Genomic DNA, 18249 nt, shown 5'->3' with positions numbered 1-18249 from the left:
TGGCTATTAGTTTACAGGCATTAGGTACTTTGTCAGACATTATCTCATTTCCTGCTCCCCAAAATGCTAAGATGTTGATAGTAAATGTTTCTATGCTACAGAGGAGAAAATACATATTTATTTATTTTATTCATTTTTTTTGTTTGAGACTGAGTCTCACTCTTGTTGCCCAGGCTGGAGTGCAGTGATGCGATCTCTGTTCACTGCAACTTCCACCCCGCTCCGGGCTCAAGCAATTCTCCTGCCTCAGCCTCCCGAGTAGCTGGGATTATAGGCGTGCGCCACCATGCCTAGCTAATTTTTGTATTTTTAGTAGAGATGGGGTTTCACCGTATTGGCCAGGCTGGTCTTGAACTCCTGACCTCAAGTGATCTGCCTTCCTCGGCCTCCCAAAGTGCTGGGATTATAGGCATGAGCCACTGTGCCCGACCTACATTTCTTTTTTTTTTTTGAGACGGAGTTTTGCTGTTGTTGCCTAGGCTGGAGTGCAGTGGCGCGATCTCAGCTCATCATCGCAACCTCCACCTCCCAGAGTTCAAGCGATTCTTCTGCCTCATCCTCCAGAGTAGCTGGGATTACAGGCATGTGCCACCACATCCGGCTAATTTTGTATTTTTAGTAGAGACCGGGTTTCTCCATGTTGGTCAGACTGGTCTCGAACTCCTGACTTCAGGTGATTCGCCTGCCTTGGCCTCTCAAAGTACTGGGATTACAGGCGTCAGCCACCGCACCCGGTCTACATTTCTTCTTTCTACTACCCCTTACCAGGTACCCGAAGCCTACCTGTGGAGAGTGATTGACCTTTGGCCTTCTGTCTTCCCTAAGGCAAGAGATGATTTTGTTTCAGGGTCACTACTGGCAACCCTGGAATCTCCTGGGATAGGGTTGGTCTTGACCCACAGGAGACAGTAACAGTAGGAGAAAGTATAAATATATATATTTTTTTTGAGATGAGTTTCGCTCTTGTTGCCCAGGCTGGTGTGGAATGGCATGATCTCGGCTCACTGCAACCTCTGCCTCCCAGGTTCAAGTGATTCTCCTGCCTCAGCCTCCCTAGTAGCTGGTATTAGACATGTGCCACCACGCCGGGCTAATTTTTGTATTTTTAGTAGAGACCGGGTTTCTTCACGCTGGTTAGGCTGGTCTTGAACTCCCAGCCTCAGGTGACCCACCTGCCTCGGCCTCCCAAAGTGATGGGATTACAGGCGTGAGCCACCACACCCAGCTGAAATTATAAAGGCTTTTACGATTTTAGCACTCTGGGAGTGAATGCCTCAAATATTTCATGCTAGGGCTTTTTAGACATTTTTCCTTTAAACATGTGCAGAAAGTAGGGGATGGTCAGTATTTAATAACACGAAAAACCGAATTATTCCACAGCTTTGATCAGGAGGCCAGGCCCAAGTATGTGCTCCAAGCATGCATTCTCTTTGACTTAAAAATATGAGTCCAAAGAACTCTGAGTGCAGTTATAGATGAAGGCACTGCCTGTAAAAACCCAGTTCATTTGTTTCTGTTTGGGGCTTAGAATTCTCACTGATTCCCATGGCTTGACAAGCTTATTGCACTGGGTTCTGACCAAACCAATGCTATCATGAGACCAGGCATTCCAGTGCCCAGCTGTAACTCCTGCAAGAGAATTGCTTACTTTCTTATTAAGGAAATAGGAAACCTGCACCTGACTGCTTTTTTCTCATTCACCTCAGCTTAGGTCCTTACCACCTCACATTGTTTCAACCACCTCCACCTAAAATTGTCCTTTCCTGCCTGTCCAAGGTCAAGTGACTCCCAATTGCCTATGTGGCATCTAAGGCACAGGGCCTCAATCTATTCTTTCAAAGCCCAAAAGATAACACTTACTGGGCACTTACTCAATGAAAGGCACTGTGCAAGCATGTTCACAACATTCTCTGCACAGTGGCTAATACCCCATTTACAGGTGAGGCACGGGAAGCATAAGAAGCAAGCATCCCAATGTCACAGGGCTAGAAAGTGCCTGGTACACAATGCCAGGTAGAGCTAGCTCTTAAACTCTGCACTATCATGGCTGAAGAATGCTGACGTTTACTGAAAGTTTAAGCCTTTAACAAATAGCTCATTTAATCCTCACAATAATGAGAAGACCTGTCGGCAGCAATATTCTCATTTTATAATGAGAAAAACCACAGGGAAATTAGTAATAATCACGGTGTGTTAAAAAAATGGCCTTGGGAGATTCGAACCTAGGGAGTCAGATGGACCCTGGACCTCCATGCTAACCCTAAAGGTACCAGGAAAAAAAAAAAAACAAAAGCCAAAATAATCCCTAAGTGAAAAACAATGATTATAAAACACTAATAGACACTGTAGCCTACATACATATAAAGGCTATTTTAAAAAGTTAACCACTGAAGGATGTTTATTCTCTCGTATCATATTTCAGTTTTTTTTTGTTGTTGTGGTTTTATTTTTTTGAGACGGAGTCTCGCTATATTGCCCAGGCTGGAGTGCAATGGTGCGATCTGGGCTCACTACAACCTCCGCCTCCTGGGTTCAAGCGATTCTCCTGCCTCAGCCTCCCGAGTAGCTGGGATTACAGGCGCACCACCACGCCCAGCTAATTTACTTTTTATTTTCATTCATTTATTTATTTTTTTGAGATGGAGTCTTGCTCTGTCGCCAGGCTGGAGTGCAGTGGCACAATCTGGGCTTACTGCAACCTCCGCCTCCTGGGTTCAAGCGATTCCCCTGCTTCAGCCTCCCGCGTACCTGGAATTACAGCCGTGCGCCACCACGCCCGGCTAAATTTTGTATTTTTAGTAGAGATGGGGTTTCGCCATGTTGGCCAGTGTGGTCTGGAACTCTTGACCTTAGTTACTCCGCCCGCCTCGGCCTCCTAAAGTGCTGGGATTACAGGCGTGAACCACCGCGCCTGGCCCACTTTCAGTTTTTAACCACTGTTTCTCAATTGGAAGACACATCCTTTCCTTTCCGTTACCAATTGCTGGTAAAATCCGATTCAAAATTCTAGTGGAAAAACAACAGCAACAACAACACAAAAAACGCTAACCCTATGAACCCCCAATGTCAAAATGATCTATCGCCAAAAACTCTTCAGCGTCTAGAAAGTTTAGCTATTGGATTTACGCGTTCCTATCTCTCCTTCCAAAAATAACAACTCGTAGCTCTTTCAAGTTATTCTACTTAGTCTCATCTTATCATTTCTGTAGGAAAGTGATTAATACCCTTTTTTTCATGACATTGCCTCTAAGGCCCCAAGAACCACACAGGAGAGGGGAGCTGCCGCCTTGGAGACTTCGGGTGGGGGCAGAACGCCGCGCCAAGGTGGAGGTAGGAGCCCCGAGGGCACAGCGGGAAGGAGGGCGGAGGAGGCTGCCGGGAGCTCGGCCTCCGAGCAATCCCCCGCCTCGCTGGGCTTCCATGCTTGCTAAAGGGTCGAGATGAACGGGCAAGGGAGAGAGAGGGCGAGGAAAAATAAAAAAGAGAGGGGCGAGTGGGACGAGGGGCCCGGGAGCAGCCGCGGCCGCGTTACCTCAGAGCCCAGAGGCCTGGGGGAGGGGCCCTCGGCGCTGCCGCGGACTCCGGGGCTCCCGGCGGGCAGGTCCTGCAGGGCCGCGGAGCGAGAAGGCTGATGTCTCGTGTGTCTCGGGGAGTTCTCCCGACGTCGCCTGCTGTTTGTCAGTCGCCAGCTGTGACACGGTAGCGGGCCGGGTCACGCTGCCCCCGGCCGCCAGGCGGGTTGCGGGAGGGGTCGCGGTGCCGCCTCTCCAGGTCCGGTCTGGCCCACATCACTGGGGCCGGGGGTTTATTGTTCCGGAGAGCCACAGGCACGGTCGGCCTGGACCCGCCGGGCAGTGTTCCGCTCCGCCCGTCCCGGCCTGGGGTCAAGCCAACAGCTGCAGGCACGCCGACTGGCGGCAGATCGGTGGCCCGTGTGTGTCTCTTTAAGGGGCCGGGCCTGCGAAGCTGAGGGGCGGGTGGGGTGTGCGTCGCTCCCGGTGTGAGGGTGAGAGGGAGAGAGCGGCTGGCGGGCGTCCGAGGGAGGGAGGGAGCGACGAGCGAGGTAGCGACGCGGGCCGCCCCTGCCGCCGCCGCCGCGGTCGGACCTGCGGCCTCCTCCCCTCCCCTCCCCCGCGTCGCCCTGCTGCGGGGAGGGGGCTCGCGTCGCCGTCTCCAGCCGCTCCCGATGAAGCAGCTGCAGCCGCAGCCGCCTCCGAAGATGGGGGATTTCTACGACCCGGAGCACCCGACCCCTGAGTAAGTATCAGCTCCGCGGCCCCCCGCTGCTGTCGGCCGCCTTATTCCCAGCCGAGGGCGGCGCGTCCTGACGGGTGGCGGCGCGGGCCGGCGCGAGGAGTAACGGGCCCACGGTGGCCTCGCGCGGTCGGTGTCGGGAGCAGGCCCGCGCCGCCACTTCGAGCCGCTTGGCCGGGGCCGCAGCAGGCCCGCGGTTGGGCCCAGCGTTGGCGCCGCTGCTCGTGTCGCGGCGGCGGTTGGGCCGGGCCGGTGGGGGAGGGGCGGCCACGGTCCCTACGGTTACCGCCGTGTCCGCACCGACCCGGCCATCCCGGGGCTCGGCGGTCCTCGCGGGCTCCTCGCGGCTCGTCCGGGCCCCGCTGCTAGCCAAAGGGCAGAGTCGGAGGAGCTGCCGGTGCCGGGCCCGGCAAGAGGGCGCCGGTGAGGGTAGGCCGCGAATCCCCGGGCTCGGGTGGAAGCTCGACCCGTCGCCCGACCTCCCCGCGACGGCGGCGCCTCGGACCGGAAGGGCCTAGCGCGGGTTGCCTGGCCCCCGGGCCGTGGAGGGGCCCGCGCTGCACTCCTGAGTTTGATTTTTTCCTCCTGGGAACTCGATCCTGGCCTTGCAGTGCTTCCGGCTTCACATTGTGCACCTTTGGCACTTGGGTTTTGTAATGGCGAGGTTTGTGTGGTCCCGTTGTTGAGGTGACACCGGGTTTGTTTTTCCGCTTGAAAATGAAAGCCTCCTGAGGGACATACATTTTCTTGCAGGTTGTGAGATTTTCACACTTTCGGACACAATTTTCTTGGTAACAGGAATCTCTTACCCTAACCGGATGACTTTCTATTTCTTGTGAAGACTTGGTTAAAAACCAAGAATCGTTTGAGGATTCTCTAAAGAAGACAATGTTGTGGAAAACCGAGACACAGTTTTGCCCAATAGTAATTTTTCAGTCTAGGACACCTTTACATTTCTCTTGAGGTCTGAATCTGCTGCTGTATCTGCTACCTCAGAAAGCCTGGAGTCACTTCTTTCCCTGAACCCTCACGAGATCATTGTTTTGAAAAGCCGTTCTTAAACACCGTTTGCTGGTGTTAGACCTAGGAATATACTATTGATTTAAAACTTATCGGTTGATAGGGGTTTCACATGAAACTGTCAAACTTTTATGACCAGGATGATTCCAAGAGCTTTGCTGTTTTGACACATTTTACCTTAGGTTTGCTCTGGCTCGTTTTTGAATCCCTTGCCACATCTTCTCACATTGGTCCAGAAATGTCTGGATCTTAATTGATAGTTTTGATTGCAACACAAACGGATTCTGTTGAGGTGTTGGTCATTTCTGCACAACAAGATAAATCATTATTTTGCTTTTCTAAAAACCCAACTCTTACTTGCAATAGTAAGTTAACATGGCTTTTTCCTTTCATGGGTTCTTGGCCATTGGTTAACATTACCTTAATTAGATTGGTCTTTTTGTTTTGCTACTGGCAGGGTCAGTTAGGTAAGATTGTTTTGATTTACTGCACAATCAGTCCAATTACAAAGCTCATGTTATAGGTTTTTAGTTTGAAAAACCTCAAAAAAAATTTTATATTACGATTCAATAAATGTTTATATAGCACTTGCTCTGTACAAAGTAACATGCTAACCCCTGAATAGGCTAAGTGCCTGCTTTCACTTCCTTTTACCAGGTTGTTTGGTGAAGTCCGGAAGCTTTAAGGATCACATCCTTACACTTCTTGGGGAAAAACAATTTTTCATAATATGTGGGAAAATGGACTCAGAAGTGCATCTTTGGTAGACCTGAGTGGGGAAGGAATCAAGAATGTTTTATGGTTTTACATGTTTTGGAGTTTTAATTTTTATTGCTTTAATGTAGTAGAAGTCCACTGCTTTGGATTTCTAACAGTGATTATATATTTTTAAATTCTCGTGTATTTTTTACTTTTTTTTTTTTTTTTAGAGGCAGGGTCCCACTCTGTCACACAGGCTGGAGTGCAGTGGTGTCATCATGGCTCATTGCATCCTTGAACCTCTGGGCTTAAGCAGTCCTCCTGCCTCAGCCTCCTGGGTTGGGACTATAGGCATGTGTCACCACACCTAGCTAATTAAAAAAAAAAATTACGTTACTCAGACTGGTTTTGAATCCCTGGCCTCAAGTGAGCCTCCTGCCTTGGCCTCCCAAAGTGCTGGGATTGCAGGCATGAGCCATTGTGCCAGGCCTCTTCTTGTGTATTAACCTGTATGGAGTAAAGAATTGTAACATGTTTTTTGTTGTTGTTGTTTTGTTTTTCCTTTTTTTCATAATACTATAAAGACTGGAGGGGATCGTGGTAGGTATCCTGAGCAATATCACCTGTTTGGCATATGAAGAAAATGAAGGCTAGAGAAGTGAAGTGACAGCAAACTCTTGAGATAGTAAGCTAGTTAGTGTTTATAATGCTAGAGAGAGGAGAGAGAAAGGCAGTATAGGGTTTAAAAAACCTGGATTTCAGAGTCAGACCTGAATCTGAACACTATTTTAACCTTGGACGATGACTTCATCTCTCTGAACTTGGGTTTTCTCATCTTTTATATAGGTATTATAATGGTTAACAACTTACTGGGGCTTTTTGGGAGGATTGAATGAGATAATGCATGAAGAGCACTTGGCGCAGAATGTGGCACGTGTAAGTGCTTCTAGTTGGGGTCATCAGGGAAAAGTTAAAAGGTAGGATTTAAGTTGAGGATGAAAAGACTAGGTGGGCAACATGGCTCAGGGGAGGAATGACCAAGTGCCCTTTTTAGACTTTGGATGGTTTGAAATGGTACTTAGACATATGAAGAAATTGAGGCAAAAATGTAAATTCAGTTTGACTGAAGTAACACTTAGCGTCTGATGTTCTGGGTTTGTCTTGTACCCATGCTTTTAATCAGACACAGCTGCAAGATGTCTTTTTTTTTCAGCAGCATAGAGGACATTGTGTTTCAGGTGAAAATGGCCGTAATCACTTGAGTATCTGTGCAGTGGGTGTCCATTATGGGGCAGGCCCAGGGACAGGTGTTGAGGACACGGCAAAGTAGATCCAGTTAGTCTTTAAGGAACTCTTTTAATGAAGGAGATAGGCAAGTACTTTACAGTGATAGAGGTGCAGGTCTTTGAACATATGCATGTCTGTTGTATGCCAAACATAGGCACACTAGGGGTAATTGGTGTACAAAACAAAATTTTGCCCTTGTGGAGTTTACATCCTAATAGGGGTGATAATAAATGATATAGAATGTTCTGGCCAAGTGGGGTGGCTTTCATCGGTAATCCCAGCACTTTTGGAGGCCGAGGTGGGTGGATCACCTGAGGTCAGTAGTTGGAGACCAGCCTGGCCAAGATGGTGAAACCTCGTCTCTACTAAAAATACCAAAAAAAAAAAAAAAAAAAAAAATTAGTCTGGTGTGGTGGCAGGCGCCTGTAATCCCAGCTACTCGGGAGGCTGAGGCAGGAGAATTGCTTGAACCTGGAGGCGGAGGTTGCCGTGAGCTGAGATTGTGCCACTGCACTCCAGCCTGGGGGACAGAAGGAGATTCCATCTCGAAAAAAAAAATAATAAAATTAAATAAATAATGTAGAGTGTTCAAAGGTAAGTGCTTTGGAAAGTTGAATAGAGTAAGGGGGATTCAGAATTGTTGAGGAAGAGGTTGCAATTTAAAGTGAGGTATACTGGGTGAGTATCCTTGAGAGAGTGATATTTAGGAAAGATTTAAAGGAGAAGTAGCCATGTTAATAACTGGGGTGAAGGCATTTCAATAAGAGGGAATAGTTTCAAGGTGTTGAGGCAGACCTGTGAGTTTTGCCCATTATGGCTAGAATGGAATGAGCAAGAAGGTGTAATAATAAACTGGGTTAGGGTGAGATGGGGTTTAGCTTTTTTTTTTTTTTTTTTTTTTTTTTTGGGATGGAGTCTCACTCTGTCCCCCAGGCTGGAGTGCAGTGGTGTGATCTCGGCTCACTGCAACCTCTGCCCCCTGGGTTTAAGCGATTCTCCTGCTTCAGCCTCCTGAGTAGCTGGGATTACAGGCGCCTGCCACTGTGCCTGGCTAATTTTTGTGTTTTTGGTAGAGATGGGGTTTCACCTTCTTGGCCACACTGGTCTTGAACTCCTGACCTCATGATCCACCTGCCTTGGCCTCCCAAAGTGCTGGGATTACAGGTGTGAGCCACTGCTCTCGGCTGAGGTTTAGCTTTTTTACAGTCTTGTAAAGCCATTCTAAGAACTTTGCCAAGAGTTTTGAACAGAAGAGTGACATAGTCTGCTTTCAGTTTCAAAGGATCATTTGAATTGCAAAGGGAACAACAGTGGAAGCCTGGAGACTAGTAAGGAAGCTAGCTAGTAATCCAGAAAAGAGATGCTGCCAGTACCAAGATGGTAACATAAGAGTAGTGAGAAATGGATGGATACTGGATATGTTTTGAAGATGGAACTAATATGACATGTGAGAGAGGAACCAAGGATGATTCCAGGGTTTCTGGTCTCAGCGTTAGAAAGTTGCCATCAACAAAGACAGTGATGACTAAAAGGAGCAAATTTGAGGACTAGATTAGGAGGAGTTCAATTTTAGGCATAGTAAGTTTGAGATTGCCTGTTAGATATTGAGTTGATTTGATAACCAAGTCTGAAGTTCAGGGGAAAGGTCTGGAATGGAGATAAATTTTGTTTTCACCAGTTTAGGTATTATTCAAGCCATGAAGCTGGATGAGATTACCAGAGAATCCTTGGTAGAAAGAGAGAAGGGCCAAGGATTGGTCTTTTTATTTTTTTTTTAAGATGGAATCTTACATTTTCCCCAGGCTGGTCTTCAGCCTGGGCTCAAGCCATTCTCCCACCTCAGCCTCCTGAGTAGCTGGAACTATAGATGTGTACCACCACACTTGGCTTGATTGGTTTTTTAAATGCCTGTGTTAAGAAAACTGTTTTAGTGTGCAGTTTGAGGTTTTAACATGGATGACATCTGTGAACTTGGGAAAATTACCTCTTCAGTAACCTCTGACTAGAAGTTAGCATTTCTTTCAATTACTAATATAAATAACAAACTACAGTAGTATTAATTGTGATTTGTGTAGAAATCAGATATTTTAATAATAAAATATGCAGGTGACTCTTGATCAACATGGGAGTTAGAAGTACCAATCTGCAACACAGTCAAAAATGTGCATATAACTTTTGTCTCCCTCAAAACTTAACTGCTACTAGGATACTGTTGACTTTACTGAAAACGTAGTCTACTAACACATACTTTGTTGTATGTTATGTGTATTATATACTGTATTCTTACAAGAAAGTAAGCTAGAGAAAAGAAAATGTTATTAAAATCATAAGGAAGTGAAAATATATTATTCATTAAGTGGAAGTGGATCATCATAAAGGTCTTCATCCTTGTAGTCTTCACACTGAGTAGGCTGAGGAGGAAGAGGAGGGGGTTTTAGTCTTGCTGTCTTGGGTGACAGAGGTGGAGGAGGTAGAACTGGAGGCAGGCACAAGGTGTGTAACTTTTATTGAAAAAAATCTGTGTATAAGTGGACCTGGACAGTTCCAGCCCATGTTGTTCAAAGGCAAACTGTATTGTGGTTTTTATAGACTCTTGAAATATGTTTATCATTATATCAAAATCCACTAGATTGAGAAGCACATACTAAGCAATATGACACATTGGTTTTTTCCCCTCAATATAATTGTCTTCCTTTGCAATCATATGTATTTTATCTTATGCATTAAAAAATATTAGACTGAGAAGGAATCCACAAGCTTCATTAGATTGCCAAAATGGTATAGGGCACAAAAAAAGTTAAATCCCTGGGCTCTGGAGACAGAACTCCTGGTTTAGAATCTCATCTCTTTTACTTAATTGCTTTGTGAACCTAGGCAAGTTTCTTAATTACTCCTTACCTATAAAGTGGAGATCATGGTAGTATCATCTGCAAAGGGTTTTATGAGAATTTAAGAATTAGGACAGTGTTAGTTTCTTTTTTTTTCCTTTTCTTTTTTTGTTTGAGATGGAGTTTTGCTCTTGTTGCCCAGGCTGGGGTACAATGGCGTGATCTGGGCTCACCACAACCTCTGCCTCCTGGGTTTAAGCAGTTCTCTTGCCTCAGCCTCCCGAGTAGCTGGGATTACAGGCATGCGCCACCATGCCTGTCTACTTTTGTATTTTTAGTAGAGATGGGGTTTCTCCATGTTGGTCAGGCTGGTCTCGAACTCCTGACCTCAGGTGATCCACCCACCTGGGCTTCCCAAAGTGCTGGGATTACAGGCATGAGCCACCACGCCCCCGGTCAGTTCTTTTATTGTTAGTATTGAATGGAACAAGTCAGCTAGAAAGAACGGTACTTATGAGACGCCATGATGTGAAAGTATGGCAAATTTGGTCAAAAGAAAGTTTAACTGGGAAAGAATATTTCAGCATGTTCAAATGAGATACAAAGCAGTCAGGATAGTCAGATTCTATATTAATTTTTTATTTTTAGGGACTTGTTCTGTTGTCCAGGTTAGAGTACAGTGGCAAGATTATAGCTCACTGTAACTGAACTCCTGGGCTCAAGTGATTGTCCCATGTATCTAGGACTGCAAATGTGCACCACCACTCCTGGCTAATTTTTTTGTTTTGAGACAGGGTTTCGCTCTTGCCCAGGCTGGAGTGCAGTGGCGCGATGATGGCTCACTGTAGCCTCAACTTCCCAGGCTCAGGTGATTCTCTCACTTCAGCCTTCTGAGTAGCGGGGACTATGGGCACATGCCACCATGCCCAACTAATTTTGTTTGTAGAGTTGGGGTTTCACCATGTTGCCCAGGCTGGTCTCAAACTCCTAAGCCCAAGTGATCTTCCTGCTTCGGCTTCCCAAAAGTGCTGGGATTATAGTCGTGAGCCACTGCACCTGGCCCTGGCTAATTTTTTATTTTTTATAGAGACAGGGTTTTGCTGTGTTGCCCAGGCTGGTCTCGAACTCCTGTCCTCGGCCTCCCAAAGTGCTGGGATTACAGATGTGAGCCACCGTGCCCAGCAAGTCAAATTCTTATAATTCATGTTAGAATGGAGAAGATAGAGATACCTTAGGAAGCCAACTGAGAGAAAGTATCATGTGGTTACCAGATTTCATATATAATCTGGACCTTTAGTAGCTTTATAGACAGTTGAATCCATTTTTCTGATGAGAGAGAGAGCTTTGTAGTGATGGAGGTATGGTGCTACAGGCCAGGTTACCTTCTTTGGGCTACTGAGATGCACAGGAGGCCAATATAGTACTTGGAGGGTTTGCTGGTAAGTATGGAAAGCCTGTTGAACTATCCTAGTGCTTAGGCTAGGGTATACCCCTTTAATATTCATGTCCCTCTTTGCCATTTGCTTTTGCTACATTTTAGGCATACCATTCTCCTTTTATTGACACATTATGTCTTTAGAAAAGTATCAAGCAACTGTTGATACAATTGTGTTTTCCTAAGAATTGTCTCTAGTTGCCAAGCCATATTTTATACATACAAGATTATCTATCAGTCATACTTTCCTAGTTTCCTTAGCAGGACTTTGGTGTTTCCAGATCTTCTCAGTCATTTTTCACTGTAGTGACTCATTGATTTAATTTATTCACTTAAAAATTTTGTTTAATACATTACAGTTTATTCTGTAATAGATATTTGTAATAAATTTTCTCAACCCTAATATTCATTGTTCCATGAGCATTGTCAGGTTTTGGATGGAAGCAGGATGGCCAGCCTGGGTTTGAGAATCAAAAGTTGACCAGCTTCTCTGTCCATAAATCTACTACGTGGCTCTGATGGAGCCTCTCTGAACCTATCCTGGTTAAGAGGCTGCTCAATTTGCTAATTGTTCTTTGCTCAGTTTCTTAAAAAAGTTGACTAGCTTCATTTCTGTTAATTCTTCCAAGAGTACCGTAGAGTACTTGATTTTGTAATACACTAAGAACTATTATTGTAAAACCCTGAGAGATAGTTTATATTGGAAACTAAGCCATTTACACCTAAGTCACTGAAATCAGGTTAGAATGTTTTTCTGACAGAAAAAAAAAAAACAACAAAAACAAAAAAACACTTTTTTATGTGTGTGTGAGACAGGGTCTCACTCTGTCACCCAGGCTGGAGTGCAGTGGCACAATCTTGGCTCACTGCAACCTCTGCCTCTGAGGCTCAAGCGATCCTCCCACCTCAGTGTCCTGAGTAGATAGGACTACAGGTGCACACTACCACACCCGGCTAATTTTTGTATTTTTTGTAGAGATGGGGTTTGCCATGCTGCCCAGGCTGGTTTTCTGACCTCAAGTGATCCACCCACCTCAGTCTCCCAAAGTGCTGGGATTACAGGTGTGAGCCACTGCGCCTGGCAGAAAACACTTTTTATTTTGAAAAAATTTTAAACTTTCAGGAAAGTTGCAAGAATAGCACAGTGAATTCCCATAATGTACTTTTAACCTAGATTAACCAGTAATTGGAATTTTGCCACGTTTGTATTACCTTTCTATATTTTAAAAAAAGTTTTATTTACTTTTGGCAGAACCTTTTGAGAGTAAATTGCAGGCATCATGATCTTTCTTTCCTAAATATCTGATAGTGTTATCTAAGAACAAGTATTGTCTTAGATAATCAATATACAGTAATCAAATTCAGACATTTTAACATTTGTAATCCCACTGTTACCTGATATGTAATTTATACATTTTGCCAGTTGTCCCAAAGATGTCTTTTTTTTTCAATCTAGTATTACACATTGCATTTAATTGTCATGTCTCTTAGTCTTTTTCAATCTCTGAGGATAACTTTAAATTTGTTTTGGAAGTACTTTATTACTATGTACTAACCATGAATGTGATATTTTAAAAACAATAACAGGGTCTGATAGTATGTTTAAGATTTTTTTTTTTTTTGAGATGGAGTCTTGCTCTGTCGCCCAGGCTGGAGTGCAGTGGTGCAATCTCGGCTCACTGCAAGCTCCGCCTCCTGGGCTCACGCCATTCTCCTGCCTCAGCCTCCCAAGTAGCTGGGTCTACAGGTGCCCGGCACCACGCCCGGCTAAGTTTTTGTATTTTTTTAGTAGAGATGGGTTTCACCATGTTAGCCAGGATGGTCTCGATCTCCTGACCTTGTGATCCGTCCGTCTCAGCCTTCCAAAGTGTTGGGATTACAGGCCTGAGCCACCGCGCCCGGCCAATGTTTTGTTTTTTTAATTACCACAACAATAAATGTTTATTGCAAAAGGGTCAGACAATACAAATGTTTATAGAAGAAAAAGTAAAAATCCTCCCTGAGTATCTCTTCTCTGCTCCACCTCTCCAAATACCATATCCAAGAACTTAATGTATTTTTCGAGATCTTTTCCTTTTTTTGGTTTTTATTTTTTTACACAAATGGAGTCATATTACTGTATGTATTTTTCTGCCTTTTTCTTACATTCTGTATTTGTTTCCATTTACATATAAGATATGCTTATCTTTCTTTCTTTCTTTCTTTTTGATATGGAGTCTCACTCTCTTGCCCAGGCTGGAGTGCAGTGGCACAATCTCGGCTCACTGCAACCTTTGCCTCCTGGATTCAAGCGATTCTCCTGCCTCAGCCTCCCAAGTAGCTGGGACTACAGGCGCGCACCACCACGCCCAGCTAATTTTTATATTTTTAGTAGAGACGGGGTTTCACCATGTTGGCCAGGATGATCTCCATTTTTTGACCTCATGATTCGCCCTCCTTGGCCTCCCAAAGTGCTGGGATAACAGGTGTGAGCCACCGCGCCTGGCCAAGACGTGCTTATCTTTTTAAATAGTTGAACAATATTCTGTAGTATGGATGTACCATGTTGTTTGATTTTCTTAAGATGTCTGGTTAATATGTTAGGCAGTTTAAAAGAGCCTTAGGGCATATTGTGCTACGTGGAAGGTGTCTCTTTCCAAATGTATTTCTCCACAGAGTGAGTTTTTCTGGTTATGATGGTGTTTGGGGGATTTTGTTTAGAGTTTTTAAAAAAATCTGTACTTATTTCTATTTGTATATGGTACTGATGGATTAAGCAGATAATTTTTATTCCTGCCTTACTTTGATTAGTTACTTGTTTCTTTTAAAAAGCAAACTGAAGGCATTTAAGTGGGATCTCTTTTTTTTTTTTTCTTTTTTGGATCAGGGCCTCCCTTGTCACCTAGGCTGGAGTGCAGTGGTATGATCCCAGTTCACTGTAGCCTCGAACTCTTGGGCTCAAGCAATCCTCCTGCCTCAGCCTCCCAAGTAGCTGGGACAACAGGCATGCGCCACCACACCTAGCTAATTTTTAAATTTTTTTTGTAGAGATAGGAGTCTTACTATGTTGCCCAAGCTGGTCTCAAACTCCTGGCCTCAAGGAATCCTCCCACCTCGGCCTCCCAAAGCACTGGAATTACAGGGCTGGGCACCCCTGTGCCTGGCCTTAAGTGGGGAGTCTCTTGAAAATGGTTGGTTTGAGGCTGGCCAACAGAGCTAAGACAAAATTTGATAGGTTTGTTGTTGTCATTTTTCCATAGTTGGACTTACACAGTATTTGGAAGTCTCTCATTCAAATGAAAGGCAATTACCTTGTATAATTTTTGGTTAATTACCTTGTATAATTTTTGGTTAATAAAAATTGTGTAATAAAATGTTGTATTTGAGTCTCTTAGCTTTGGAATTTGTGTAAATTTACTTTGTTTAATTTGGTTGTCTTTGCTTTTTAATTTTTTAATTTTAAAAATTAGATAATCACTTCACTGGGTCTCACTTCACTGCCCAGGCTGGTCTTGAACTCTTGGTCTCAAGTGATCCTCCTGCCTCAGCTTTCCAAAGTGCTGGGATTACAGGCGTGAGCCACCATGCCTGTTTTTTGTGTTTTTGGTCAAGCTAATGGTTACTTCAGTCTTTTTTCCAGCTGAGCAAACATATTGTCATTTCAATGGAGGTTTAAGATAGGTCTGAATTCCCATAGTTGCTTTTTATTTTAGAATGCTTTTTCTGTCAAATGCTAACATCTTGCAAGTGAAAATATCCTTGGGATGATGTGGGTGTTGATAAGACTGCAATTGTGCTGGCAGGCTTCTGGGAGGTCTGCTTACTGGGAGCACTGCTCTGGGCTTGCAAGAACCTAGAGCAAGTGGTGGTTTCCAATTGTAGTTCTTCCTGTGGCCCACTTCCCTGCCAAGTGTGGTTGGACCCTCTCTTTGGGGAGGACTATTATCGTAATCAACACTATTTGCTTCATGGTTAGCTCTTTGTGAATCCGTGGTCTAACTTGTGTTTTGAGCCTTTTGTCTGATATTTGGCCTCATGATGAATAGTTATTAATTACATACTCTATTTGAAGAAGCAGAAGATGCTAGGTTTAAAGTTTAAATTTTTTATGAGTTTTGTGTGAATGTAAAGTGGAGCAAATACTGTTTTTCACAAATTATATTAAATGACTGTAAAAACTCTTTCTATAGAAATCCATTTATTCTGGCCTTGAGCACACACAGACCTGGTTGAAAATACATCTGGTTAAAAATTGCCTGGTTAAAAATACGACTCTTCCATTAATTTATCAATACTCGATTGGAGTATCAACTCTAAAACATAAGCTACACATTTTATGGTACTGGTTCTGTGCTGAAAATGTAGTTAAGAATTATCTGTAGTAAAGGCAAATTTCTTTGAGGTACAATACAACATTTTAGAAATTGGTGAAAATCTCTTCAAGTTTGCCTCAAGGTAACCATAATAGGTATATTTTCAAGCTTAAGCTTACCATGTCTATTGAGGAACAAAAACAAAACAACTTTTGTTGTACAATTATTCAGGAAACCAGTTGTCACAATTATGAAAAGTATAGTATACTTTTTGGCAGATTAGCAGTTTGTGTAAGGAAGTAGTGTTACTAGCTGATACGAACACCTTGAACACATTCAAACCGTAGTGATTGAATATAAAAAGACTGTTCCCCCAATTATAGTATTGCTCATATGAATTAGGGAGATGATGAGATTTGCAAGAAGTATTTGGTGCTCTTCCTTCTTTGACTACCTATTTTCTTTCCAAACTTTTTTTTTTTTTTTTTTCGAGACAAGAGTCTTGGTCTCTCTCCCAGGCTGGAGTGCAGTGGTGCGATCTTGGCTCTCTGCAACCTCCGCTTCCCGGGTTCAAGCAATTCTCCTGCCTCAGCCTCCCAAGTAGGTGGGATTACAGGCGTGTACCACCACGCCCGGCTAATTTTTGTGTTTTAGTAGAGATGGAGTTTCACTATGTTGGCTAGGCTGGTCTCGAACTCCCGATCTCAGGTGATCCACCCGCCTTGGCCTCCCCACATGCTGGGATTATAGACATGAGCCACTGTACACGGCATACTCTTAGAGAAGATCATGATGGTGTCAGGATATGAAACTGGGAGCAGGAGTTAGAATCTGTGATAGGACTTTTTTTCCAGTTGTGCGTATGTGTGCTGCACAATTTTTTTGTTAGCTGTGTGCTTTTTTGAAATGTACCGATTGCTTAAGCTTTTTTATTTTCATCGATGCTATTTTTTCATATAAGTTTTTAAAAGATATGTTTTTATATATGTATTTTTATAATTCTGTAATTTTTAAGATGTTTTGGTTGATTATTAATACGAAGTATCAAGAAAGGCTAACATTTCATTGAAGCCTGGCTATCTTAGCATTCATCTATTCTCATTAGACCTGTTTGGTTTTGTTGCTAGGACCTAAGGGATTTTGTAGATCTATGTATCAGAAAATTCAAGACCCATGATGAATATATTATAGAATATGTTCTTCTCTTTTAATGGAGGAATCCTAGTAACTAGTAGTTGGGTACATGGTAGTACATGCTTAGTAAATGTTTGAATTGACCTGATTCTTTGTAACGATCATTATTCTAATTTGATTACCAGCAGCATTGTTAATAATTGCTGACCTCTATTATAATACATTCTTTTCTTTTTTCTTTTTCTTTCTTTTTTTTTTAAAGATAGGGTCTTTCTCTGTCACTCAGGCTGAAGTGTAGTGGCACGATCACGGCTCACTGCAGCTTCAACCTCCCAGGCTCAAGAAATCCTCCCACTACGCCTAATTTTATTTATTTATTTTTTGTAGCGACAGGGTCTCGAACTCCTGGGCTCAGGCAGTCTCCCTACCTCAGCTTCCCAAAGTGCTGGGATTACAGGCGTGAGACACCGTGCCCAGCCTATTACCAGACATTCTTAAATAACTATAAGATTAGGACAGAGGTCAGGGAATTGAGTGGTATGTGTTGGGCTAATGGCAGTGACTTGGTGCTCATAGCACTTTTTATACTTCTTCTGTTGGTATGCTAGACCACTTTTTTCTCCCAGCCTTTTCAGTTGTTTTGTACTTGTGTATTTTCCAGGATGGGTAATCCTTAAACTAAGGGTAAGCTGCACTTTACCCTTGTTCTGTTGACTTTCTATCCAAATTTCTCAGATCAGTAATCTCATTTATCTCTTTATAAATATTATGGGCAAAATATTACGGGCAAAAAGGAAGTGAGGAACCTCAGATGCAGTGGTAAATCAAAGGATATTTTTGAGGCCGTGCACGGTGGCTCATTCTTGTAATCCCAGCACTTTGGGAGGCCGAGGCGGGCGAATCACAAGGTCAGGAGATCGAGACCATCCTGGCCAACGTGGTGAAACCCCATCTCTACTAAAATACAAAAGATAAATTAAAATTAGCCGGGCGTGGTGGCAGGTGCCTGGAGTCCCAGCTACTCAGGAGGCTGAGGCAGGGGAATTGCTTGAATCCAGGAGGCAGAGGTTGTAGTGAACCGAGATTGCGCCACTGCACTCCAGCCTGGCGACAGAGCGAGACTCTGTCTCAAAAAAAAAAAAAAAAAAAAAAAAAAGTATTTTTGGATATACCAAAAGACACTGAAAAATGATAGAAAATTTAGTACTCCAAAAATAGAGGCTTTTGTTCTTCTCTAGGGTAGCTGATACTTTTTATACCTAGCATACAAAAAAATTCAGTTTTCTAAAGTCTGTCAGTT

The 18249-nt window shown here is 43.8% G+C and overlaps 1 protein-coding gene and 1 long non-coding RNA gene across 8 annotated transcripts in view; one reads left to right on the top strand and one right to left on the bottom strand.

Moving 5' to 3' along the window:
- Positions 1 to 3815, bottom strand: part of LOC134729893 (uncharacterized) — an 84192-nt gene extending 80377 nt beyond the window's left edge. For both annotated transcript variants that reach the window (XR_010111424.1, XR_010111425.1), the window contains exon 1: positions 3533 to 3815. This is a non-coding gene — a long non-coding RNA (uncharacterized LOC134729893). The remainder of the gene's footprint in view (positions 1 to 3532) is intronic.
- A 199-nt stretch (positions 3816 to 4014) lies between these two features.
- SETD2 (SET domain containing 2, histone lysine methyltransferase) overlaps positions 4015 to 18249 on the top strand; it is a 147401-nt gene continuing 133166 nt past the window's right edge. For 5 of the 6 annotated variants that reach the window (XR_010111422.1, XR_008624731.2, XR_008624730.2 and 2 more), the window contains exon 1: positions 4018 to 4257. Coding sequence is in view for 3 of the 6 variants with exons in the window: in XM_055109801.2 (XP_054965776.1) it covers positions 4187 to 4257 (71 nt within the window). In the remaining 3 variants the exon portion in view is untranslated. Of the gene's footprint in view, positions 4258 to 18249 lie in introns of all 6 variants that reach the window. The other variant, XM_003818444.6, reaches the window with a different exon arrangement.

This window comes from Pan paniscus, chromosome 2 (genome assembly GCF_029289425.2).
Source record: "Pan paniscus chromosome 2, NHGRI_mPanPan1-v2.0_pri, whole genome shotgun sequence".
Taxonomy (NCBI): domain Eukaryota; kingdom Metazoa; phylum Chordata; class Mammalia; order Primates; family Hominidae; genus Pan; species Pan paniscus.
Note: the sequence above shows the minus strand (reverse complement) of the source record. Positions and strands in the feature narration are given on the sequence as shown.